The sequence below is a fragment of the Astatotilapia calliptera genome, chromosome 8, assembly GCF_900246225.1.
Source record: "Astatotilapia calliptera chromosome 8, fAstCal1.2, whole genome shotgun sequence".
NCBI lineage: Eukaryota > Metazoa > Chordata > Actinopteri > Cichliformes > Cichlidae > Astatotilapia > Astatotilapia calliptera.
The window spans coordinates 733,365-758,551 of NC_039309.1; the positions used below are offsets into that span (position 1 = coordinate 733,365).

The 25,187-nt window shown below is 47.0% G+C and overlaps 1 protein-coding gene and 1 long non-coding RNA gene across 4 annotated transcripts; one reads left to right on the forward strand and one right to left on the reverse strand.

The window, feature by feature from the left end:
- Positions 1-851: 851 nt before the first annotated feature.
- LOC113027927 (uncharacterized) lies at positions 852-1,152 on the reverse strand. Its single transcript, XR_003273169.1, has 2 exons — positions 1,120-1,152; positions 852-894 (listed from the first exon to the last, which is right to left on the reverse strand). It is a non-coding gene; the product is annotated as an uncharacterized LOC113027927 (long non-coding RNA).
- Positions 1,153-2,223: 1,071 nt separating this feature from the next.
- Positions 2,224-24,809, forward strand: a1cf (apobec1 complementation factor). 3 transcript variants are annotated; one of them, XM_026177767.1, is made up of 13 exons: positions 2,224-2,321; positions 7,335-7,485; positions 7,573-7,707; positions 7,797-7,927; positions 11,252-11,490; positions 17,239-17,403; positions 17,584-17,681; positions 17,836-17,973; positions 18,462-18,606; positions 19,705-19,943; positions 22,550-22,686; positions 22,775-22,929; positions 23,339-24,809. In XM_026177767.1, exons 2-13 carry the CDS (start codon positions 7,384-7,386, stop codon positions 23,491-23,493), a joined length of 1,839 nt encoding a protein of 612 aa, XP_026033552.1. In that variant the 5' UTR covers positions 2,224-2,321; positions 7,335-7,383; the 3' UTR covers positions 23,494-24,809. The 3 variants fall into 3 exon arrangements, with proteins under 3 accessions (XP_026033552.1, XP_026033554.1, XP_026033553.1); XM_026177769.1 differs by having other exon boundaries at positions 22,775-22,939; positions 23,339-23,400; XM_026177768.1 differs by having other exon boundaries at positions 2,225-2,321; positions 19,729-19,943.
- The last annotated feature ends 378 nt before the right edge of the window (positions 24,810-25,187 follow it).

Below are 25,187 nucleotides of genomic sequence, written 5' to 3' on the forward strand. Positions count from 1 at the left end.
GCTGGTTCATAGAGGTGATCGAGCATTTGCAGTCGCAGCACCTAAGCTGTGGAGTAATTTACCCCTACACATCAGACAGGCTCCTACTGTCAATCTTTTTAAATCTTATCTTAAAACACATTTTTATTTACTGGCTTTTAATACAGCATGAGAGTTATTTGTTAATTCATATTTGGTGTTTGCTTTTAATACTCTAAGTTGTTTTATTATGTATGTTGTATTCTTGTACAGCACTTCGGTCAACGCTCCTGTTGTAATTAAATGTGCTATATAAATAATTAAACTTTAACTTTTAACTTTAACTTTGGGACTCCAGTAAACCTCAGTGAGAACCGTTATCCACACATGGAGAAAACCTGGAACGGTGCCGAACCTTCCCAGGAGCGACCGGCTGGCCAAAATTATCCAGGAGGTCACAGAAGACCCTAAAACAACATCCAAAGACCTGCAGGCCTCATGCAGCTCAGTTAAAGTCAGAGGTCACGATGAACAATAAAAAAGAGGCTGGGCAAAAATGGCCTCCATGGGAGACTCCAAGGAGAAAACCAACGCTGACCAACAAGATCACAAAACAAGTTAGAATGCTTTCCTTTATTGTGGCGGGCAATCGGCGTAAGATCTCACAGGAATCCTTCGTTATTCTGAGGATTACGTTTCCACTTCCAGTGTGCCCATATAGTGGTAAAATTATACAAACAAAATAGAAGAACCTCAACACAATTAATCTCCATCTTAAATTTCCCAAATGAAAGGAATACAGAAATATATTTCAGAACTGTGCATAAAACAATGTGTACTCTAAACAGTGTGGCACAGTCACATACCTGCATTCACAACAAAAAGGCAACAAGTTAGAATGCTTTCTTTTATTGTCGTGGACAATCAGCGTAAGATCTAAATGGAAAGGCAACAACAGAGTTAGCTAACTGTGCTCCCATTTTTTTCCTCTCTTCCCAAAAAAGAAATCTCACATAAACGTGCATTCAATTCAACATAAGGACATGAGAAATGACCCGCAACAAATGATGTTTAAACAACAAAAATAATCCGGTCAGATTGTACTACTGTTACAACCAGCGATATGATTTTTCTTCCCCATGACATTTGCGCATTCCTTACCTCGCAGGAATCCTCCATTATTCTCAGGATTACCCAGAATCCCTTGCCCTTTGTGAATGTTGCAGGGTGACAACAGTAGGTTGGTGCCAATGTCCCATTTAGGGGGATTTAACTTCGACTCTATTTAACTATGTTACACAAGCACTTTGGCGACAGTGGGAAGGAAAAACTCCCTTTTCACAGGAAGAAACCTCCAACAGAAACAGGCTCAGGGAGGGGCGGGGCCATCTGCTGTGACCAGGCTAGTGGGAGCCATGCTAGTGTTAGCTATTCTAGTGTTAGCTATGCTAGTGTTAGCTATGCTAGCGTGGATAACACTAGCATTCCTCACCTTTATCAGGTGAATCAGATGCACACTTGGAGAATGGGGCCTCCGTTTCACTGCAGAGTGCCTTCATGTTCGTCATATATCCATGCTGGACATTTTAAGACAGGGAACGTCGAGGTAAATGTGCAAATGTCCAAACAGTTCTCAAACTGTTGCTGTAAGGACATAACGACTTACCGATAGCTAAATGAAGAAGCTAGTCCAGTAGCTGCTAGTTCAAGGAGTACAATGAGCATTTTAAATGTCAAAAGACAAAACAATTTATGTTCCATGTTAAATTTTTATGTCTATTTACTTATTTTTATTACATTAAAAAAAAATTTTAAAAAATAAACAAACAGATTTTGAAAATGATTTTGGATTTTTTTTTAAAAAATGTAGTTATTTAATAATCATTGTGTGACTCTCCTGCTCCTCCATAGTTTTTAACATGTTTAGTGTTTAGTAGAGGCAGCGTTGGGCCTCTAGTGGACGTCAGAAGAACTGCAGGGTTCAGGCCTGCAGCCGAGGTCTGAGTCAGAACCAGGACCAGGTTTTAGGCCCTGGGTTAAAAACCTGACCACATGTTTGTGTGCTGTGAAGAGACATTTGCAGGACACTCCACAAGTATGTGTGTGTGTGTCTATATTTGCATGCATGTGTGTGTGTCTCCACAGATAGCAGCGGGTTAAACATTAACGCTGGGCAGCTTGTAAAGCCAACACGAAGACAGTGAACCTTTGGAGTTTGATATGATGTGATCACACAGACACACACACACACACACACACACACACACACACACACAGAGGCCCCTGATGACACGTGAACACACACTCGGCGCTCAGAATGACACAGCTCTGATCGGAGGGAGGTGATCTCTGAAATTGCTCAGGTGAGTTTTTGTCTCTCTTTCATGCAAATAAAGTTTTTTAGGTTTGAATTTTATATTTTAAATATACACAGAGAGAGAGAAAGTGTGAACAGGTAAAGTGAGGGTCGTTCTTCCTCTCTTCTTCGCTGGTGTCTGGTGAACAGTAGCTGTCACAGAGGCTAAAAGCAGCTAGCTGAGCAAACAGGCCGGCCGGGGTTAATGGGTGTTTTAATGGAGAGAGCGAGAGTGCTAAGTAAATGTCTCCCTACCGCTGTGTGAAAAAAGAGAGAATGTGAGCGAGTGTCTCTCGACCCATAAAAACATCAGAAATAAACACAAACAAGCACAGAGTCGAGTTTCTGTCTGCTTTGGGTTTCAAGGTTAAAAAGAAAAGACTCCTGCTCCGTGAAGTCCCACATTTATACAGAAAAAGCTTAAAGTAACATATTTACTACTCAGTTTAATCCAAACAGAAGCTGAACTGTAACTTAGTATTATCATAATCCAGTAATTAATCAGGAGCTAGAGCCACATTTAGCCAGAGTTTAATTTTTTTGTATTGTAATTGACTGTGTATAAAGATGGAAACTGCTATAGCGCATTAAACCTGCATTGCTCCTAATGCCCAGCAGGGGGCGACTCCTCTAAACTCTGACTGTATAGAAGTCTATGAGAAAATGAGCGTCCTTCTCGGCTGATCTGGGTTCAGTCACTACTTTCAGGTCAGACTGAAGAAAACAGGAAGTGTATTTTAGAGTATTTTTCGATTTTGGTCCCGTCAGAGTCTGAGAGGAACAGGAAGGAGGAGGAGGGCGGGGCTACCTGTGACCGGTAGATCCACCTGTCACTCATCAACTCCTCCAGTTTCAAAACAGGAAAATACTCCGTCTGTAAAGTCAGCCACCGTGAATCAGCAGCGAGTAGTTATTCATTTCACTTTGAAGGTCACCAGGACATTAAAAAGATCTGAGTGGAAACGAGCGAGGTGCTCATCAGGATCCAATCAGGACGTAGTGCTGGCGTCTAAACTTCTGTTTACTTAAATGTGATCTTTAAGACCAGAGTAGGAATATTTTATGTGATTATTACCTTTGAAATTGATTTTTATCCACAGATTAAATTCAGTTATTGTTCACAAAGTCAGAACATTTGAACTCTGACGTCACACATCACTGAAATGTTTACAGGAAAATTACGCCTACCTTCATAAACTCAGTGCAGTGCTTCACCCAGGTCACTGCTCGGACTTTTAATTTGAAGACAGGCAGGAAACACAGTCTAAGAGCGAGCTGCGGCGTTTAACAGGACAGGAAGTAGTTTGTTTTCATCCAGTGCTGCGGTCAGCTGGAAAAAAACATCTTATGTTCCTGGTGTTTATCACAGCTGCAGCTGTGTGACCCACACTGGAGTTAGGGTCAAAGGTCAACTTTTCAGAACAGAGCATAAACACTGCAGCTTGTTTGCTGCCTCAAACACACACCGTGGTCTTCAACGGGTCACCTGTGCAGATGTGACTGCGCAGATGTGACTGTGCAGTTGTGACTGTGCAGATGTGCAGACGCAGATTTGCAGATGTGACTATGCAGATGTGACTGTGCAGATGTGCAGACACAGATTTGCAGATGTGACTGTGCAGATGTGCAGACGCAGATTTGCAGATGTGACTATGCAGATGTGACTGTGCAGACGTGGCTGTAGTGGTTGAAACGTGGGGAAAGGTTAACCAGTGCAGCAGCAGAGATTACTCTGAGAGCGAGCTGCAGCTCACACAGGCTGATAAGGCAGATTTGCTGAAAGGCATGCTGGGATTTGTAGGAGAAGATGGAGGTCATGACTGTGGGGCTGTAAGTCTTTCATTTATTCTTTCATCATTTTGAACAACATTACATTTTAATTGAGGTTAATTTTTTTTACCTTTAACTGATACTTTGTTGGTATTTATATTAATATGTCATATTTTTACACAGTTGTTATAAATGTATACACATATTTAATTATAGGTTACATTATATTTTAAGACAATTTAGTTGTATCGTTTTTTTTATTGAATCCATGTATTTTGACATTATTTTGATCTTCTACCCTGAAATTTGAACTTCCACATGAATGTTGAACGATTTCAATATAAAATGTTTTGATATCATATCACAGAACGCATGCTCGTGTTATTTTTTGTCTCATTCTGTCAGGATGTATTTATAAAGATGCAACACACCAGCTTACCTAAACATGACTGCGATGCATCGTGTAACTCATTCTGACTGGCTGAAGTTTTAAGTAATGAAGGTTTTATGGAGCCTGTCATTAAGTTCTGGGCGCTGATGGGCTTCCATACTCACAGCTGTGGCCTCTGCTCTCTCTGTGTCTGACTGGATAAAAATTCAAACGTGTTTTTTGATTGAAAAACTGAAAATGTCAACAGATTCATGACCAGCTGAAGAAACGCAGATCTCTTTAGGCATCAGCTCTGTTTGCCAGCCAAACGCCCCTCTGTCAGCCGTGCTGATTGGTGGATCTCAGCAGCAGGTGACTGAGTCCAGCTGATGTTTTTCCACGCGCTGACTCTCAGCTCACCCTAAACTTCCTTGTGTGTTCACAGAGCTCCCAGACACAATCGGACGAACACTGAGCGTGACTCCCACCAACAGCTGATGTCCAGTACGAGTTGTTCTGTGCTTAAAGAGCTTTGATTTTCAGGAGTTTGGGACCCAGAGCTGGGGAGCGCTCTGAGGTCACAGCCCCCGTCAAAGATCAGAGCACACACAGGCAACGCCCAAACTGGAGGGCAGTTTGATAAAGGCCGAGGACAGAGCCACCCCTCCTGCAGAGGAGAGGGCGTCTCTGTGCTCGTGTCTGTCTCTCCTTTTTTTAATGAAACAATTTTGTGCTCAGCTTTTTATCACCATTATTCTGATGCAGCGTGAGACTTTGAGCTGTCGTAGAAACAAGAGAACACAAATATTTTAGAAATTTGTCTTACACTGTGGCCTCTGTCAGTGCACCCGGGGCAGCTGTGGCTACAGTGTACCTGCCATCACGGTGTGTGAATGGGTGGATGACTGAATGTAGTGTAACACGCTTTGGGGTCCATAGGGACTAAGTGCTATACAAATACAGGCCATTTACCATTTGTCAAAAACCTGTTAAAAACGTACATTTATATTAACGGGCAAACAGGACTTTGACCACAAAAACTAAAACTGCGATTCTGAATAAAAATAATAACAACAATGATCATATGTTACTATTGAAAATATCACAGTGATTAAAGCGCACACTCGAGGATTCACTGTAATAATTCATGAACCTGACACTGGTGTCATAAATGTACTGAGCGCTGTAGCTGCAGCAGCCGAGGATCAGGACTTTAACAGCGACCTGACCTCTGACCCCTACTGTGGACCGATCACCCCAGACATTCTCTTTTTGGTGGCTTCTTGCTGTCATGTGATGGCGATTGTCTCAATGTGAACTTTCATTGGGGACAGTTTAACCCTGGTCCTCCATCTTTCTGTGCTCATGTGTTTACATCTCCACCTGTCAGCTAGCCTAGCTTCACTAACCCTCCAACCTCGCTGCTGTTTAGTTTTCAGTCTGTGTTTCTGTCCCAGGTTCTTCAGTCAGAACGTGGAGTATCACCTTTACATGGAAACTAGCAAGCTAACTTCCTGCTAACTGCTAACTGAGCTATATTGTTTTTGTCTGGACGTTAAACCTTATTGCACCACCTGCGAGAACATCCTCTCTGCACTTTGGACTCTCAGTGATGCTTCTGGGTTTATTTGATCGTGAACTTAAAGAGGATCAGAATCTGGAGGTGGTTAAGGAAGTCCGACTTATCATGTAGCTGGCTCACGAGGTCCACATGCTTGACAGTGCAGCTGTGCAATCATGAGATGCCCGCGAGCATGAGCGTGTCAGATTGAACGGATGGCGGCGCACTGTAACGCGCTGGTTCAAACATCGTTTTGAACCTAAACTCCAAACGCTCTCATTGTTCCCATATTTCCACGACAGCGACAGATGTTCTTGTGCTTGGAAATATCTAAATGACATGTAGTCATTACTGATGAGTGGCTGAACGTTCTAGGTCTTCATAGTAAAGGGGCATTCTTCCTCCCTGCTGTCGCCAAGCACTGCTAACAGATGATGGTTTGTTCGCTGTGTAATGCTTTATAAATAGAGATATTTATAATTCAATCATTTAAATAACTGACCCTTAAAATTGTGTCAGTACATTCATCATAAACCCAGCAGCATCTGCCAAGGTCCACAAGGTTGTTCTCTGTCTCTACATCATCGGCTGACTGTGTGCTGTCCTGTGGTTCCTGTAAATAAAGAGACAGATACACAGAACAACTGTTTGTTTTTGCCTTCGTCTCATTCCCAAACTGGGAGGACTGGGACCATTTTCTGGCCCAGGCTGTGGTTAGAGGGTTCAGGTTTGAGGTTCGTTAGAGAGGAGTGTGTGATTCATTCATGAAACACAGGATTTATAAATGTGCTGGCTTCACATTTGAAGCCTCGCATGTTTCCTCTCAGTGTTACAGTGAGACGGGCTTCCAGCCTGCAGCTTTCCACAGTCTCTGTCAATGATTACCGAGCAGACCTTGACCTCGCTGCAGCGCTCTTCAAAACACGACTCGTGTATGCCGTTCAGACCAGCAGGTCCTCCTCGACTGCTGTTCGACCACGTCAGTGACAAAAGCTGCTGAAACCACCCAGCGTTTCCCCCGTCAGCGTCCGCACGTAAATGGATCTAAAGCAGCTTCGTATAGATGTGCAGAGGTCCGGCTCAGGGACTCAGTGAGTCCGGTCACTTTCAGTGTGCAATAAAACCATCAGCACGGCATCAAATGAACATTTAACGTCCCTCAAACATGTTATGGTCTGAAGCTTGCAGTGATTTGCATTCAAACAGGTGTGACTGTATTCTGTACAATACTCCGGCACATTATTGGATGACACGTGCAGGCGGACAGGTTCACAGCTGTTTGCACTCATAATAACACCTTTGCTGTTATTGTCTTCCAGTGAGCACCGCTAATTTCCCTGATTTACATATCGCTGTCAATCACACCCAATGGATTCCAATCAGAAAGCAAGCGGGGACGGACTGGCGGGGACGCAGAAGGAGGCGGCGCTTCGTTCACTCATGCAGCGAACCGGATACCAGCTGCGCCAGGTACGTGGCCCCTCAGACCCAGGAGACAGCAGCACGTGTCTGTTACTGCTCCTGATTGCTTTTCATGTTTTCCTGCTGGCGCTTCAGGAGAACGGTCAGCGGCGGTACGGCGGCCCGCCTCCAGGCTGGGACGGCCCCCCACCGGAGAGGGGCAGCGAGATCTTTGTGGGGAAATTGCCGAGAGATCTGTTTGAAGATGAGCTGGTTCCGCTGTGTGAGAAGGTCAGGGAACCACGGTTAAGGATGCGGTCACTGTGATCTATCTGGGGGTGTTGTTTCATCTGTGGGTGCTTCCCTCTCCATCTCTTCAGTTTGGAAAGATCTACGAGGTGAGGATGATGATGGACTTCAACGGGAACAACAGAGGATACGCCTTTGTCACCTTCAGCAACAAACAGGAGGCCAGGGCTGCCATGAAGCAGCTCAACAACTATGAGATTAGGTGATCCCTCTCTTATCTTCATTTGTACTGAATAATGACAGGATAACTGAGCTCTCAGAAACACATCGGCAGGCTTCAGGTCTACTTTCTTTCAGTCACTGTCAAAGAAATGTTAGAGTTATTTTTCTAGTAACAGTTCACAACTGCAAACATAATGGAGCAGCAAACTAAGAAGCACTGAGTACCCAAACAACCTGACCAGCAGGCATCTTTAATTCAATTCAATTTTATTTATATAGCGCCAAATCACAACAAAAGTCGCCTCAAGGCGCTTCATAGATACAGAGAAAAACCCAACAATCATATGACCCCCTATGAGCAAGCACTTTGGCGACAGTGGGAAGGAAAAACTCCCTTTTAACAGGAAGAAACCTCCGGCAGAACAAGGTTCAGGGAGGGGCGGGGCCATCTGCTGTGATTGGTTGGGGTGAGAGAAGGAAGACAGGATAAAGACATGCTGTGGAAGAGAGACAGAGGTTAATAACAGATATGATTCAATGCAGAGAGGTCTGTTAATACATAGTGAGTGAGAAAGGTGACTGGAAAGGAAAAACTCAATGCATCATGGGAATCCCCAGCAGCCTACGTCTATTGCAGCATAACTAAGGGAGGGTTCAGGGTCACCTGGTCCAGCCCTAACTATATGCTTTAGCAAAAAGGAAAGTTTGAAGCCTAATCTTGAAAGTAGAGATAGTGTCTGTCTCCTGAATCCAAACTGGAAGCTGGTTCCACAGAAGAGGGGCCTGAAAACTGAAGGCTCTGCCTCCCATTCTACTTTTAAATACTCTAGGAACAACAAGTAGGCCTGCAGAGCGAGAGCGAAGTGCTCTAATAGGGTGATATGGTACTACAAGGTCATTGAGATAAGATGGGGCCTGATTATTTAAGACCTTGTATGTGAGGAGCAGGATTTTGAATCCTGGATTAAACAGGAAGCCAAAACAGGAGAAATATGCTCTCTCTTTCTAGTCCCTGTCAGGACTCTTGCTGCAGCATTTTGGATCAGCTGAAGGCTTTTCAGGGAGTTTTTAGGACTTCCTGATAATAATGAATTACAGTCGTCCAGCCTGGAAGTAATAAATGCATGAACTAGTTTTTCAGCGTCACTCTGAGACAGGATATTTCTAACTTTAGAGATGTTGCACAAATGGAAGAAAGCAGTCTTACATATTTGTTTAATATGTGCATTGAAGGACATGTCCTGGTCAAAAATGACTCCAAGGTTCCTCACAGCGTTACTGGAGGCCAAGGTAATGCCATCTTTAATGTGAGCACCTTCTCCTGAATGTGGAGCACAGGTGGTTCAAGAGTCATGCCTCACCTGACTTCAGCTCATATAAGTCTTTAGTTACAACAGCCAGAGTCAAACCAGTCAGGCGACTAGTCAAACCTGGGAGTCCAGCCTGGTTCTGATTCCTCATTGGTGACTGCCTTGTTGAGAGAATCATTAATTAACATCGGTACAGACTAGAGATGGCACGATACCACTTTTTTATGTCCGATACCGATACCGATATCATAAATTTGGATATCTGCCGATACCGATATGAATCCGATATAGTGTTTTTTAATCAACAAAACTGTTTTTTAAATATCTTGCTGCATTTTGTATAAGTTCATACTCAAGTTTAAAACAACAACTACACTAAAGCTATTCTGTTATACCTGTATACAAAAAAAAATATTTCATAGTTCAGCAATACTGATCAATCTAATAAACTTAAACCTACACCATCCTCCCTATTCTGGTATTTTAAAGAGTAGCGTAAATATTAAGCAACCTAACTAATAGGGTTCCAACTCCCAGCAACAACAAAAAAAAAAAAAAAAAATAGGGAACCACCCCTCACGCTCCACCTCATGATGCTTAATCGACGTAATCAACCTTAATTTGATGCAGTGTGAAAAAAAAATGCACAGAAATCAATTATTTTTCAAGAAATATTAAATAGATTCAACATCTTTCTTCAACAAAATTGCAGACTGCACAGATGGTACCTTCCCAAAGGAAAAAGTACTATAGCTTACTAGGGTATATATATTAGACTTAATAGTCACTATATACAGTAATGGACTTCTATTCATTTTACATCAAATTAAAACTTTGTGTGTCAGCAGAGCGTTCTCACTCCCGAGGCGTAACATGTCGACGTTTTGTCACGTCCCGCGGCGTTCCTGAGGAACGCGAAAGGAGACCTTCGGCGTTCTTATGGTACGCGGTGGGTTATGGCTGGAATCCAGTGCAATGACGCTCCCGCGGTAATAGACGTTCCAGCCCTGTATTCCAGCCCTAAACCTAACCTTATCCCTAGCCCTAACCATAACCTTATTCCAGACCGTAACCAGGACTTTAATGATGTTAAATAGCGTGTTTCTAAGCGATTTGAAGAAAAAGAGCGAACATGTGTAGGTTCAGTCCAGACGGTTCTCATATTTCCTCTTTTTCCGAGGTCGTCATTTAGGAACGTGGTGGGTAGCCGAAAACGTAATATGGTGACGATTTGTCACCTAGCGTAAAATGTTACGCTTTGGGAGTGAGAACGGGTTGGTGTCAGATAATTATTTATTAAAAGCTAGACATTTTAAATGAGAATAAGAAAGAAAAGTTTGTCTTTGTGCCCCCTTTTCCCTGTTAATGCCCTATCGGCCCCCCTGGCTAAACTTTGCTAGATCTCACCCTGGGTCAACAGACCTGAATCACATGATTAGTTCATTACCAGGCCTCTGGAGAACTTCAAGACATGTTGAGGAGGTCATTTAGACATTTAAATCTGCTGTGTTGGATCAAGGACACATCTAAAACCTGCAGGACCCTGGCCCTTAAGGCCGGAGTTCCCCACCCCTGACCTGCAGCCTATCAACTGACCAACTAACCTTCTATGACCCACTAACCAAACACCCAACCCTACGACCTTTAACCCTGCCAGTGATGTAACGCAAATTATTCTACCAATCTACCAGAAACACCCAAACTACGTAATGGTCCAGAGGAGAGGAAACCAGAGCAGATACAAGTCCAAAATTCAAATGTTCATGACAAGTCAGCCGATACAGTGAACAGGCAGGAAGCAGGAGAGCAAGGAGAGCTTCTTTATCTCAAAATAGACTGGGAGCATTACACCGGGGAAACAGATGGTGCAGGTACTCGAGTGCTTTTAACACAAAAAAAACCCCTTAACAAATAAACCCAAAGTCCTGGGTTGTGGTCACAGTCCAGTACAAACATAGAAACACCCAAGTGCCAATCAGCAAAGACCTAACAAAGCAACCTTAGCCAGCTGGGTTCCCGTTTGAGCTTGAACCAAATCTTTCTCTGGCCCACAGGAACGGACGCCTCCTCGGCGTTTGTGCCAGCGTCGATAACTGCCGCCTCTTTGTTGGCGGGATTCCCAAAACCAAGAAGCGAGAGGAGATCCTGTCAGAGATGAAGAAGGTCACCGACGGCGTCGTCGATGTCATCGTGTACCCCAGCGCCGCCGACAAATCCAAGAACAGAGGCTTTGCTTTTGTCGAGTATGAGAGCCACCGAGCAGCTGCCATGGCCCGTCGCAAACTGCTGCCAGGTACCAAACCAAACTCAAACTTAGCTAATGTACAGTTATAATTCCCGCTCTGACTTCAGGAACGATTCACTGAAGAACAAAAATAAGATGTTTTCAAAGGATCTGTTAAAACGGGTTCAGTTATCCCCTAAAACTCGAAGGCTCTGATGATCAGCTGGTGCCAACTTCCTGTGGTGCTGGAGACACTGAGCAGCTGCAGCTGCAGTGGTTTAGCTAACAAATCCTTGACACCGGCATTGGGCAGTTAATTTTCCTTAGGCGGCCACATGAGGGCCTCATGAATAAATTTATAATTTATAGTTCAGCTGTAGCTCTCCACCCGGCTTCACACTGCCTAATACCTCGTAAAGTAAACCTAACATAATAAAAAATGCCAAAGTCTCTTTTTGGCTGGCTGTAAGGCTGCATCATCACTGGCCAATCACAGCCTGTGACACAATGTCCAATAGAAGAAGAGCTTGGATGGGCTTAATGATAAGATAACTGCTGTATGAGTAATGTGAATGTGAGTTTCAGATAGACCCATAAATATACCCAAAGCTGTTGGTTTGTTACACTATCTGATTCTCAGAATCAGAATCAGAAAGGGTTTTATTGCCAAATGTTGAGCGGGTTTACAACATTAGGAAATTGCTGCGGTGCTTCAGTGCAAACATACTGTCATAAATACTGTTATAAATTAAGCTTAAATAGACATGAAAATAAAAATGAGAATAAGAATTAAAAGTGCTAAGTAGATAGATATATACATGATATATACATGAGTGCAGGTGGTGATCAGTGCCAAACATGGAATGATGCAGTGACACAGCGTAGGGTCATGTGTTAGTGGTGGGAACAGTCATATGGTTATTGTTCATGTGTCCAACAGCAGAGGGGAAGAAACTGTTCTTATGGCGAGAGGTTCTGGTGCGAATGGACCGGAGCCTCCTGCCTGAGGGGAGCAGGTCAAACAGACTGTGTCCAGGGTGAGAAGGGTCAGCTGAGATCCGGGCTGCACGCCCCAGTGTCCTGGAGGTGTACAGGTCCTGCAGAGATGGGAGTCTGCAGCCAATCACCTTCTCAGCAGAGCGCACAACACGCTGCAGTCTCTGTTTGTCCCTGATAGTGGCTCCAGCGTACCACACGGTGATGGAGGAGGTGAGGATGGACTCGATGATTGCAGTGTAGAACTGCATCATCGTCCATGTTGGCAGGTTGAATTTCTTCAGCTGCCTCAGGAAGTACATCCTCTGCTGGGCTTTCTTAATGACGGAGGTGATGGTGGGCTCCCACTTCAGGTCCTGGGTGATGGTGGTACCCAGGAAGCGGAATGAGTCCACAGAGTTGATGGGGGTGTCAGTCAGGATGATGGGGGGGGGGGGGCTGTGTGCTTCCTGAAGTCCACAATAATCTCCACTGTCTTCTGGGCATTCAGCACCAGGTTGTTGTGGCTGCACCAGGACACCAGACGTTCAACCTCCCTCCTGTAGGCAGACTCGTCCCCGTCCGAGATGAGCCCAATGACGGTGGTGTCATCTGCAAACTTGATTAGCTTGACAGACTGGTGGGTGGAGGTGCAGCAGTTGGTGTACAGGGAGAAGAGCAGAGGAGAAAGAACACAGCCCTGAGGGGAGCCGGTGCTGATGGTCCGGGAGTCCGAGACATTCTTTCCCAGCCTCACATGCTGCTTCCTGTCCGTCAGGAAGTCAGTGATCCACCGGCAGATGGGATCAGGCACATTCATCTGGGAAAGCTTGCCTCGGAGATGGTCTGGAAGGATGGTGTTGAAGGCAGAGCTGAAGTCCACAAACAGGATCCTGGCGTAGGTTCCTGGGGAGTCCAGATGCTGCAGGATGAAGTGTAGGGCCATGTTGATGGCGTCGTCTACAGACCTGTTGGCTCTGTACGCAAACTACAGGGGGTCCAGGAGGGGGGCCGTGAGGGTCCTGAGATGGGAGAGAACTAGGCGCTCAAATGACTTCATGACCACAGATGTCAGAGCCACGGGTCTGTAGTCATTTAGTCCAGTGATCCTAGGTTTCTTGGGGACAGGGATTATGGTGGAGGACTTGAAGCAGGCAGGCACATGGCATGCCTGCAGTGAGGAGTTGAAGATGCCAGAAAACACTGGGGCCAGCTCGTTTGCACAGTGTCTGAGGGTGGCAGGAGACACACCGTCTGGGCCGGGAGCTTTCCGAGCATTCAGACTCTTAAACTGCTTCCTCACATCTGCTTCATGAATATGAAGAGTTGTGGTGGGAGGAGGTGGTGTGAAATCCTCTTTTGTGTGGGGTGAGGAGGCGGGTGTTGTAGGTGAACAGTTTGAAGGTGGTGATGGCTCTATGGAGGGGGGAGAGGTGGGGGAATGAGTGTCCAAAGTGCCTCTATTGTTGGGGCCGTTGGAGGTGTGAAGGCTGCCTGATGGCTCGTCAAAACGGCAGTAGAAGTCGTTGAGGGTGTTGGCTAAGAGCAAGTCATCAGTGGAGTGGGGGGTTTTAGGCTTGTAGTTTGTAATATTCCTAAAACCTTTCCACACAGAGGCCGAGTCATTCTCTGAGATCTGCTGCTGCATCTTCTCAGAGTGCTGATGTTTAGCAATGTCCACTTCTTTAGTGAACCTGTACTTGGCCTCTCTGTAGCAGTCCCTGTCTCTGCTTCTGAACGCCTTACTCTTTTCCAGCCACAGCTTTTTGAGTTTAGGAGTAAACCAGGGTTTGTCATTGTTATAACTCACCCTGGTGCGTGATGGCACAATGCTGTCCTCACAGAAGTGGATATAGGAGGTGACAGTGTCCGTAAACTCGTCCAAGCTGTTAGAAGCAGCCTTCATTGTGTCCCAGTCTGTAGACTCCAAACACGTGCGAAGCTCCTCCACAGCCTCGTTGCTCCACAGTTTTTTAGTCCTCACGACAGGTTTGGAGAGCTCCACCCACCACCACTTCCCCTGCCGGTGGCGGACTCCCTCAGGTGTCGGTGTGTTGGTGGTTCTTTGTGTCTGGGGGTGGGCGTCCGGGTACACACCGGCTCACTCCTTGGCGGCCGCTTGTCGGGGCCTGGGGCCTGGGGCTCGCTCGGGCCCCTTTGGAGGTGGGGTGCCCCCGGCCTCTCGGCCTGGGGCTCGGTCACTCAGGCGCAGCTGGGGGCCGGCGGAGCTCACGGGCGCGTCACTGCAACTCCCCCTGACTTCTGCTCCGCGGCTGCTGGGCGAGCCCTCATCTGGGACTCTCCTCAGCTCTTACTGGGACAGTGGCGCGGCTGCCCCTCTGTTGGTCTTCCATGGTCTCTTGTGTTCTGGGGGCCTCTGGATGTCTGGAGTTTTGATCTCCTCCATACCCGCTTCACACCCTGGAGGACGGGGCTGTGGCCCCCCCACACTCCCTAGCAGATCATTACATGGAGAAACCTTTGGAATGCAAGCATGCTGATCCACACAGGTATGCACACAGGTGTACACACGGGTGTTCACAGACGCGGACTACAGCTTTCTTGGCTGCTGCCTCAAAGCACACTGTGCGCTGTCTATCTTGCGTGCTGCACAATATCGTTTATTATTTAGTAAATATTGATATCTATGACTAGCTAGTTTATTGTGATGGTGCTTTGTTTTCTCTATTATTATGTTGCTCTTTGTTGTTTGCTGTCTCCTCTGTTTGTTTTTGTTTGTTTGGTTTGTTTGTTTTTTTTCTCCATACAGGTGACCCAGGAGTTCTTTTTTTTTTTTTTCTCTCTCTTCCCCCCCCTTCTCACCGTCTCTTCTCCCCTTTGGTTTTCTTTCTTTCTCTCCCCCTCTCTCTCATTCATTCCCCCTGTCCTATTTATTAAAAAAAAAAAAAAAAAAAAAAAATGACAAAGGATGAACTGAAGCTCTGCCATCACGTAATGTCGCATACTGCTGTTTCTGATGTCATTTAGAAAAAAAAAAAAAAAAAAAAAAGGTTTGGAGAGCTTCAGCCTCTGTCTGTACGCGGGGATTAGGTGGATCATGACGTGGTCAGAAAGTCCGAGTGAAGCGCGGGGCACCGCGCGATAGGCCCCGCTGATCGTGCTGTAACAGTGGTCTCTGGTCGGGCATTTAATATACTGCTTGTATTTGTGAAGCTCATGGCTCAGATTGGCTTTGTTAAAGTCCCCAAGAGCAATGATGAGAGAGTCCGGGAATGTCCGCTCCATGTGCAGTATCTGCTCCGCGAGTGCGCACTGAGCTGCCTGCGCATCCGCATCTGGCGGGATGTAAACAGCGGCCAAGATGAATGAAGCAAACTCCCGCGGAAAATAAAACGGTTTGCAGTGAATAAAAAGGTATTCCAGAGAGGGAGAGCAGTACTGAGCAATCACTGTTACATCTGTGCACCAGCCACTATTAATGTAGAAGCAGACACCTCCACCTGTGGTCTTACCAGAGAGAGAGGCCTGCCGGTCCGCGCGCAGCAGATGAAAGCCCTCCAGCTTGAGCGCGCAGTCCGGGATGTCCTCACAGAGCCACGACTCCGTAAAACATAAGACACAGGAGGAGGCAACGTCTCTGTTCATGCTTCTCATCAGGGCCAGTTCGTCTATTTTATTCCTGAGTGAGCGTACATTGGAAAGGAAGATCCCAGGAAGAGCAGTTCGCAGTCCACGTCTCCTCAGACGCACGAGTGCGCCGACTCGCTTACCTCTCTTTCGGCGTCTCTCTTTCCTGATCAGAGTCTGCAGTAAATCTGCCGCAGATGCGACAAATATTGGAAGTAAATCCACAGGTGTTGTAGTCCTGTAGTTAAGAAGCTCTTCTCTGGTGTAAGAATATCCAGAGGAGTGCCCAGACACAGAAGTTATGCACAAAAACAAAACAGAAGTAACGCACTGAAGCACCAGGGCATCCATACGCGGCGCCATCTTGGATCACAACAGTGATCACAACATCTGATTCTCCTGGAGTCTAAAGCTGAAAGTGTCAGAGATAAGATACAGAAACAGCTTTACTGCTTCTCCACAGGAAGATCAGGCTCATTGTGCAGCATTAAGTCTGATCATGCGGGTGGAAAGCCACGACACCGTGCCTCTGAAATCTGGCCTCCAATAGCGTCCAATCATCACTGAGTCCTGCTGAAGTTAAAGAGCGTCTGCCTCGTTAGCATCTTACTTGGTTTCTGACCCTGAACCCAACACCACAAACCATCCAGAGGACAATTACACGCTCTAGTAATTTTAGAAAAATAAAGCCAGCATGTTCCTCTGACGTCCAGCAGAGGCAGCAGGGAGTCAGTCCCATAGACTCTCATGTTAAACCTTTACAGCAGAAATAAATGTGTTTACAACCTGTTTGGTCTTTATAGATAATTTCCCATTCATAACGTCTGTTTACATAACTCATCTATTTAAATTGCCTTAAGGCTTAAACTTTACCTTTTAGGGGCGTGGCCTCTTTGAGTGACAGATGGATGGTTACACAGGTGGCTATAGCTGCTAGCTGTCTGCCAGCTTCACCTGAACTGCTCCTCTGGACTGTGTTTGTGCTGTTGGAGCCTTCTGGAGCATTTTCATTGACACCATGTGACCAATAACATGGCTGCTGTGAGGTCACTGTACTGTCCAAGATGTCTGAGCTCAGTTTGAGAGGATTTATTTGGGTGTTACTGATCAGCAGTAATTAACAGGTATAGCAGTAATTAGCTCCTCCTTCTCAGCTGAGGGGGAGTGGCTTCAGACCAGCAGTTTACAAGTCGAGGATCACAAAGAGAACGATCCCTGCCAGACTTGATCACGAGTTTCCGTCTCCTCTATTAGGTCGTATCCAGCTGTGGGGTCACGCCATCGCTGTGGACTGGGCGGAGCCTGAGGTGGAGGTTGACGAGGATACCATGGCAACAGTGAAGATTCTGTATGTGAGGAACCTGATGCTGCAGACGACAGAGGAGACCATCGAGAAGGAGTTCAACAGCCTGAAGCCAGGTTCGATCAAAGCTCTAATTGTCCCTGAATGCGTCTTGTTGTTGCTCGTTTTGTAACTGAACTGCAGATTTTGAAAGACAAACGTTTAAAAGTAATATTTGAAGTATTTTATATTTGAGGACAAGTGTCTGCAGAAAGAAATTTGGTTTTAGAAAAGTACTTTTTGTATTTGTGCTGCAGGCGCAGTGGAGCGAGTGAAGAAGATCAGAGACTACGCCTTCGTCCATTTCACTCAGAGAGAGGACGCCATCAACGCCATGAAAGCGCTCGACGGAAAGGTCAGCAAGGCCCAACATTTAGTTCTTCCTCTGTTTTCACTAATCAAAATCCGTTTTGATTACGCTTGTTATGCTGTAATCAGTGGACACCTGTGTGTTAACCGTGAGGAGAAGGTTTCTGAAAGCCTCAAAGACTGACCAGGATCTCCTGCAGATGGTGGACGGCTCTCCCATCGAGGTGACGCTGGCCAAGCCGGTGGACAAAGACAGCTACGTTCGCTACACCAGAGGGACGGGAGGCCGAGGAGGCTCTCTGCTACAGACCGACTACACCTCCTACACGCTGGGACAGGTGAGTTATTCTCGAATGTCATGTGACACAATGTTTGACCAACAGGAAGCCAACAGGCACTCTGAGTTATTCCTCCTTTCAGGGCAGCTTTCAATGATCCACAGCTCAAAATAATCCTTCTGTAGCTGATACTGAGCCTCGGTGCAGCCCCTCACTTCATTTGCTGTCTGAAACAAGCTATTTTAGCTCCTCCCCCTTTAAGACAATTTCCTTCTGACTGGCTGTCACTCACAAACAGAATGGTTGAACAGCAGGTGGGTGTGGCTTCCGTGTTCCTGAGATGACCGAACATCTAAGAGTGCTTAGATCAGGGTTACTGAACACAGACTGAGCTCATTATTAGCAGCTTGATGTTTATCGTGAACGACAGCAGATGTGACAGGAAACACTGAAACTGTGAGTGTAGACCTCGTTCTGGTGCTCCAGGAAACTCGTATCTGCTTCCTGTTAAAATGTACAAATACACATCTTTCTCTCTCCTCCTATAGATGTACGACCCTTCGGCGGCGTACCTCGGTGCGCCGGTGTTTTACGCCCCCCAGGCCTACACAGCCATACCAGCTCAGTTCCGCTTCCCAGCGGCCAAAGCTAACGTTGGAGGTCGAGGGCTGATCCGGACGCCGTCGGTCCGAGGTGAGGATGCCCTTAGAGCATGTGTGATCTCTGAATGCCTGCAAAGACAGCTCGCACTCACCTACAGAATAAAAGCACTCTGAGACTGAAGGAGCAGGTAGGCCCTCTGTCAGAACACCTGAACAGCTGCGCTGGGGACAGACTAATGCTTGGTTAACCACAGAGAACACACATGTGAGACACAGAGCTGACTCATAGAAACAAACAAGTCCACATTATTTCTAATGGCGAGCAAGGGGCGACTCTAAAAGGGAAATGAGTCTACTGAGTCCCACTACCATACCCCGCGCTCACCGTGTCACATGACCCCACCTACATCTTTTATACACAGTCTACGAGCTGGAGAGGGTTCATTTCTGAGGAAAAAGCAGAATCCTCCTTGTCAGAGATTAGATGGCTCCACAGATTTACTTTAAAATCTTTGTGTTTCTCTGAGTAAAAGCCTCCAGGGCTCAGCTTTGAACCTGCTCTGCCTCTGATAGGCTGCTGCGTTTCAGTGCTTCTGTGTGAGTCTGAGCTCGCTCTGCATCCATCAGCACTTTCAGATTTTAGTTTTATGCTGCAGCGCTTTAAACATAAAAGAAAGCTCCAAATCAAACAGACTTCTGATGGTGAACTGAGAGTTTGTGAAGCCCCGCCCCTGAACGCTGACTGTCCAATCACAGATCAGTCAGAGTGAGTCGTCTCAGTGGGCCTGCACAACTTTAAAGAGTCTCAGAGGTAACCCTGCCGCTGTGCAGAGGCTGGAGGCGGGGCCTCAGAAACCATCATTTCACCTGTGTCATGAAGCGGTTCAGCTGAATCACAAACACGTGATGATGTGTGAATGTTTTTCTGAAGCAGGAATCAAAAACAGATCCACGAATCACGAGAAGTTTCTGTCAATTCAGGCTTGAATGAATTTAAATACCTGAAACTCAATCAGGCAGGAAACGGTAATCGTCAACGAGCATCAGAAGAAGAAGGGCAGGTGTACTGTTACCATGGTTACCACCGTACCTGTTCACTCTGATCAGATAATTGTCTGGCTGTGTGATTCTTCTTACGGCTGATTTCCGGTGATTTGATTGATTTCACTGCCTTTTCGATTTCCTGTAGAAATTTACATGACTGTACCTGTAGGGGCTGCGGGGGTGCGGGGACTGGGTGGGCGGGGCTACCTGGCCTACGCTGCTGGGGGTGGAGCCATGGGGAGAGGCGGTGGTGGCGGTGGTGCCTCCTACGGGCTGAAGGCAGACAAGCAGCAAGAGGAGAAGTTGTATGATCTTCTGCCGGGAATGGAGCTGACCCCAATGACCCCGAACCTGAAGGCCACCGCTGTCAAGCCTGCACCACAGGTAACAGGACACACCTGACCGAGAGGCCTTTAATTGTTGGTCTGGCACAAAAATCCAGAGCACACAACTCATAAAATTCATTTGGTTTTATTTATATATTTATCATAGTGTAAGTATAGACTCGACAGTTATACAGAAAAAACAATCAGACCTGGCGACAGTGACAAGGAAAAACTCCTTTTTAATAGGATGAAACCTCTCAGAGGGGCGGGGCCATCTGAGAGACTGATTTGGGGGTAGGAGACAGAGCACAGAGTGGGGTCTCAACTGGTCCCGGCCTGATGTGTCAAATAACCTCACTTGGGCCAGGGTTACCCAGGCCTAAGCACCTGGGCTGAGTGAAAACGAGCCGGGCCTCCTGCAGGGTCACCTCGGTGCTTCCGATAGGCTCCTTGTCCATTAGTTCCCAATTGGATCAACTTGACTCCGATCGACTGGTTTTCCATTACTTTCGAGTACTACCTAATGTACATTGTTGTCATTATACCAACGGGGCCGAACGTCCTGTGGCATAATTGGTATGTGACACGAACGCCACAACAAGGTGGACGTCAAGGCGATGATGTAGCTGCTGCTTGGTCTGAGGCTTTTTCTCACACTCGGGGACCACGGCCTTGTTTTTGGAGACATTTCCCTCATTGCTGGGTTTCAAAAATGGCGGTTTAGATTTTTGTGAACAAGATGCTCTCATGACTCATCAAGTGATGCCACTGACCAGCCAATCGGTGGCATGCAGTCTGACGAGCTCACATTTTAGTGACTGCTTGGAACCCCAGCTGAGCAGCTACTACTTTAGTACTATGACCTAATGGAAAAAACCTGAAAACTGTGGTGAGTCGATCAAAGTTGATGGAAAAGTGTCCATGCAGTCGGGCTGACCTCAGCCCACAGCTCAGGGTCTGGAGGCAGCGTCCTGTCTGTGGACATCTGGCTTCATCAGGTGCACTGGGTGATCCACAGCTGGAGGAGAAGCCTGAGGCCACAGAGCGCCCACTGGAATCTAAGAATTTCACTCCCCCAAAATAACCCACAGCAGTCAGGTAACTGCATGAAGGGGAAAACTCAGTCAGTCATGTGACCTACAGCAGTGAACATGGGCCGCATGATGCCTTCATGGGAGTGCAGTAAATATCACACCTGATGAGAACCTCTGACAGTGAACAGCTGAAACAGCAACCAGGGACGAGGCTCCACCTGGTGGCGATATTCCACATTTACGTTTTCTTTTGTATTCAGTTTTTATTCAGATGGATTGTCAGTGAGGGAGACTAGGATACATCAGATTAAATTAGATTTGATGTATTCATCTGCAGGAAACACTAAACCCAGATCAGTCTGACGATACTGAAGCTGTCAGGGTTTATTAAATGCTGCTCATTTAAAACGAAAGGAAGAACAAACCTTTCAAATTAAAACACTAAAATGTACAAAATATATTTTTATATTTGGTCAAACAGACTCTCCTCGTACTTTTATACTTTTAGCTCTCACGCACCATTACTGTGAGTAAATACTGCAGTCTGTCTGTCCTCCTGTCTGTCCTCCTGCCTCTCTGTCCACCTGCCTGCCTGTCCTCCTGTCTGTCCTCCTGTCTGTCCTCCTGTCTCTCTGTCCTCCTGCCTGTCTGTCCTCCTGCCTGTCCTTCTGTCTGTCCTCCTGCCTGTCCTCCTGTCTGTCTGTCCTCCTGTCTCTCTGTCCTCCTGTCTGTCTGTCCTCCTGTCTCTCTGTCCTCCTGCCTGCCTGTCCTTCTGCCTGTCCTCCTGCCTGCCTGTCCTCCTGTCTCTCTGTCCTCCTGCTTGCCTGTCCTCCTGCCTGCCTGTCCTCCTGTCTCTCTGTCCTCTTGCCTGTCTGTCCTCCTGTCTGTCCTCCTGTCTCTCTGTCCTCCTGCTTGCCTGTCCTCCTGCCTGCCTGTCCTCCTGTCTCTCTGTCCTCCTGTCTCTCTGTCCTCCTGTCTGTCTGTCCTCCTGCCTGCCTGTCCTCCTGTCTCTCTGTCCTCCTGCCTGTCCTCCTGCCTGTCCTCCTGTCTGTCTGTCCTCCTGTCTGTCTGTCCTCCTGCCTGCCTGTCCTCCTGTCTCTCTGTCCTCCTGCCTGTCCTCCTGCCTGTCCTCCTGTCTCTCTGTCCTCCTACCTCCTACCTGCCTGTCCTCCTGTCTCTCTGTCCTCCTGTCTCTCTGTCCTCCTGCCTGTCCTCCTGTCTGTCCTCCTGCCTGCCTGTCCTCCTGTCTCTCTGTCCTCCTGTCTCTCTGTCCTCCTGCCTGCCTGTCCTCCTGTCTCTCTGTCCTCCTGTCTCTCTGTCCTCCTGCTTGCCTGTCCTCCTGCCTGCCTGTCCTCCTGTCTCTCTGTCCTCTTGCCTGTCTGTCCTCCTGCCTGTCATCCTGTCTGCCTGTCCTCCTGTCTGTCCTCCTGCTTGCCTGTCCTCCTGCCTGCCTGTCCTCCTGTCTCTCTGTCCTCCTGTCTGTCTGTCCTCCTGCCTGCCTGTCCTCCTGTCTCTCTGTCCTCCTGCCTGCCTGTCCTCCTGCCTGCCTGTCCTCCTGTCTGTCTGTCCTCCTGCCTGCCTGTCCTCCTGTCTCTCTGTCCTCCTGTCTCTCTGTCCTCCTGTCTGTCAGGTCCTGGAGGAGCTCTGTCAGAAGAATAACTGGGGTCAGCCGGTCTATCAGCTGCACTCTGCCATCGGTCCAGACCAGAGACAGCTCTTCCTCTACAAGATCACCATCCCAGCGCTGGCTACTCAGTACCCCAACGTGTAAGCACGTCTCACCTGTCTGATCACCTGCCTGCTGTTCAGCTGGACGCAGCGCTGACTGTCCACCTGTTCACGTATCTCTCGGCAGCCATCCCTTCACCCCTGCTAAGCTGTGCGCGGGCGTAGAAGAGGCTAAAATTCACGCGGCCGAACACACCCTGCAGACGCTCGGCGTGCAGACGGAGGGCGCCACCGATGCCAGCTGTGCGACTGCGGCTGCCGTGGCAGCAGTAGCCTTCCCAGGTATGTGAAGGTCCGTACCCAAAGCCGACTAACGCTTCACTCAACTAACCGCTGACAGACGCTCACCTGCAGGCCCAAACACCACAGACTGTATATAAAAGATGGACATGGCTTCAAAGCCTGCCAGATGGCGCGAGTGCTGATGACCAGCAGGGGGCGCCTGCTGTGTGATTGTAAGTGAACTCTCTCCTGATGACTTGCAATTTTTCAAAATAAAACATTCCTCCTCCTGCAGAGGACGAGAGACTTCACTAACCAGGAGGTGACATCACAGCGGCTACGTCCATCTTTTATATACAGCCTATAAAAATGCTGCAGCTAAAAGGCTTCGATGGGATCAGAACAGCTAAAGTTTTGTGCTGCCGTCCTGAAACAGGCGGTGCTGAGCTTGCATTGTGTGTCCCCGCAGGATACACGCTGGCGGGCCCGGCGTCGACGGCGGTCGCCTCCCAGCTGAAGCAGGCCGTGTCTCTGGGTCAGGACCTGACTGCCTACACCACCTACGATGGCTACCCCGCCTTCGCTGTGGCGGCTCGCCACACTGACGGATACGGTGTTTTCTAGAGCAGCGGTTTCAGAAGAAGAACGCCCACAGGATGCTTTGATGCTCTTTTCAAACTTCCTGAAAGTACAACATGAAATCTGATTGGCTCGTTATAGATACCAACGCTCAGTCAAACCCAAACAAAAGGAATCGAATGCGCCTTCACGCTGAGGTCCAAACTCTCCAGAACTCGGCGGTTTGAGTCTCGCAGGAAGCCGCGGCCAGAAAACGTCTCAGACTCGTCAGCATCTTCTTCTTTCTCCACGCGTCGCTCTCTGCTCTCCAGCTTCCTGAAATCCGAATCATGGCCGTGGTTTCCACGGTTTCGTCATTGATTAGGCAGCCCGTGATTGGCTGTGATTGGTCGGTTTGAATTCACGTTTGGATCGGGTTTTTTCCTCGTAGCGTGTTTACAGCATTGAAGTGTAGCTCAGTCATTTTATCGCCATCGCCTTCGTGTCGCTCGGTTTTTTACTGAAAACTTTTGTTTTAAAAATCTGAGACCAGTATTTAAGTTCCTGTTTCAGTTAGGTTCAGCCGACATTTTTAAAAAGCTGTGATATGATGCACTTACAATACTGCTGTACTGCTGAAACGTGCTCTCAGTTCATAATCCTCATGATCTCCAGCTAACAGAAGCTGGATCAGAAACGTTGTCCCTGCTGTTGGAGTGAATCCGTGGGTTCCTCTTACTTTGTGGATGTGGAGCTGCTGACTTCGTTCTGGTGTCTCTGAGGCGTTACTCCATAAACACCAGCTGATGCCGTGATGCTCGTCTCGTCGCTCTTTCATTGTTTTTCATCTGTTTTAACCTTTCCTTCATTCCACTGCCACTAACTAAACCAGGGTTTATTATCTCTGGTTTAGTTAAACACTTGGTTAACTAAAGTTACTAAAGCTGGTTCATGCCTCTAATAAAAGTTTAATGAGTTTCCATGCTTGCTTTGAGGGAGGCGATTGACCTTTGACCTGTCAGGACACGGCGATGTCGTTGATTCGTGTTGACTTTTATTCTTAAATGTTTCTGGAGAGTTTTAATCGACGACACTGAGCTGTGAACACGCTGAAGCAGAGACAGTATTAAAGTGTGTGAAGCACTTAGAGCTTATTTTTATACCGGGAGAAAGAATGAACATCCTCGCTGTGTTTGTACAAACGGATTTTAGTCCTTTTTCTGTAATAATTGACTCAGAAACTGAAACATGGGAAACTGAATCAGCGCTTATCTGTCGAGCTAATTCTTCAGGTTTCTCACATCGTGAAAAGAAACCGCTGCAATAAACTGTTGATTTTTAACAATCATCTCAAAATGAATAAAATAAGATCTGAATAAACAGCAGCCTCCTCATGTCATCTTTGAAAGCTCAGTGAAAACTGAAGAAATGAGAGCAGAGGACAGTGATGGAAGCTGGTTCCACAGAAGAGGGCCTGGAAACTGAAGGCTCTGCCTCCCATTCTACTTTTAAATACTCTAGGAACAACAAGTAGGCCTGCAGAGCGAGAGCAAAGTGCTCTAATAGGGTGATATGGTACTACAAGGTCATTCTCTGCATTATTGCAGGGTCCACCTTACAACATAAAGCACAGTGAAGCGACTGTTGTTGTGATTTGATGCTGTTTAATTAAAATTGAATTGTTTTAGCAGAACGACATCATACGGATTAATATTCTCACTGAAAAAGGTGGAGCTGTAGTTCGAGGCTGTGACCACTAG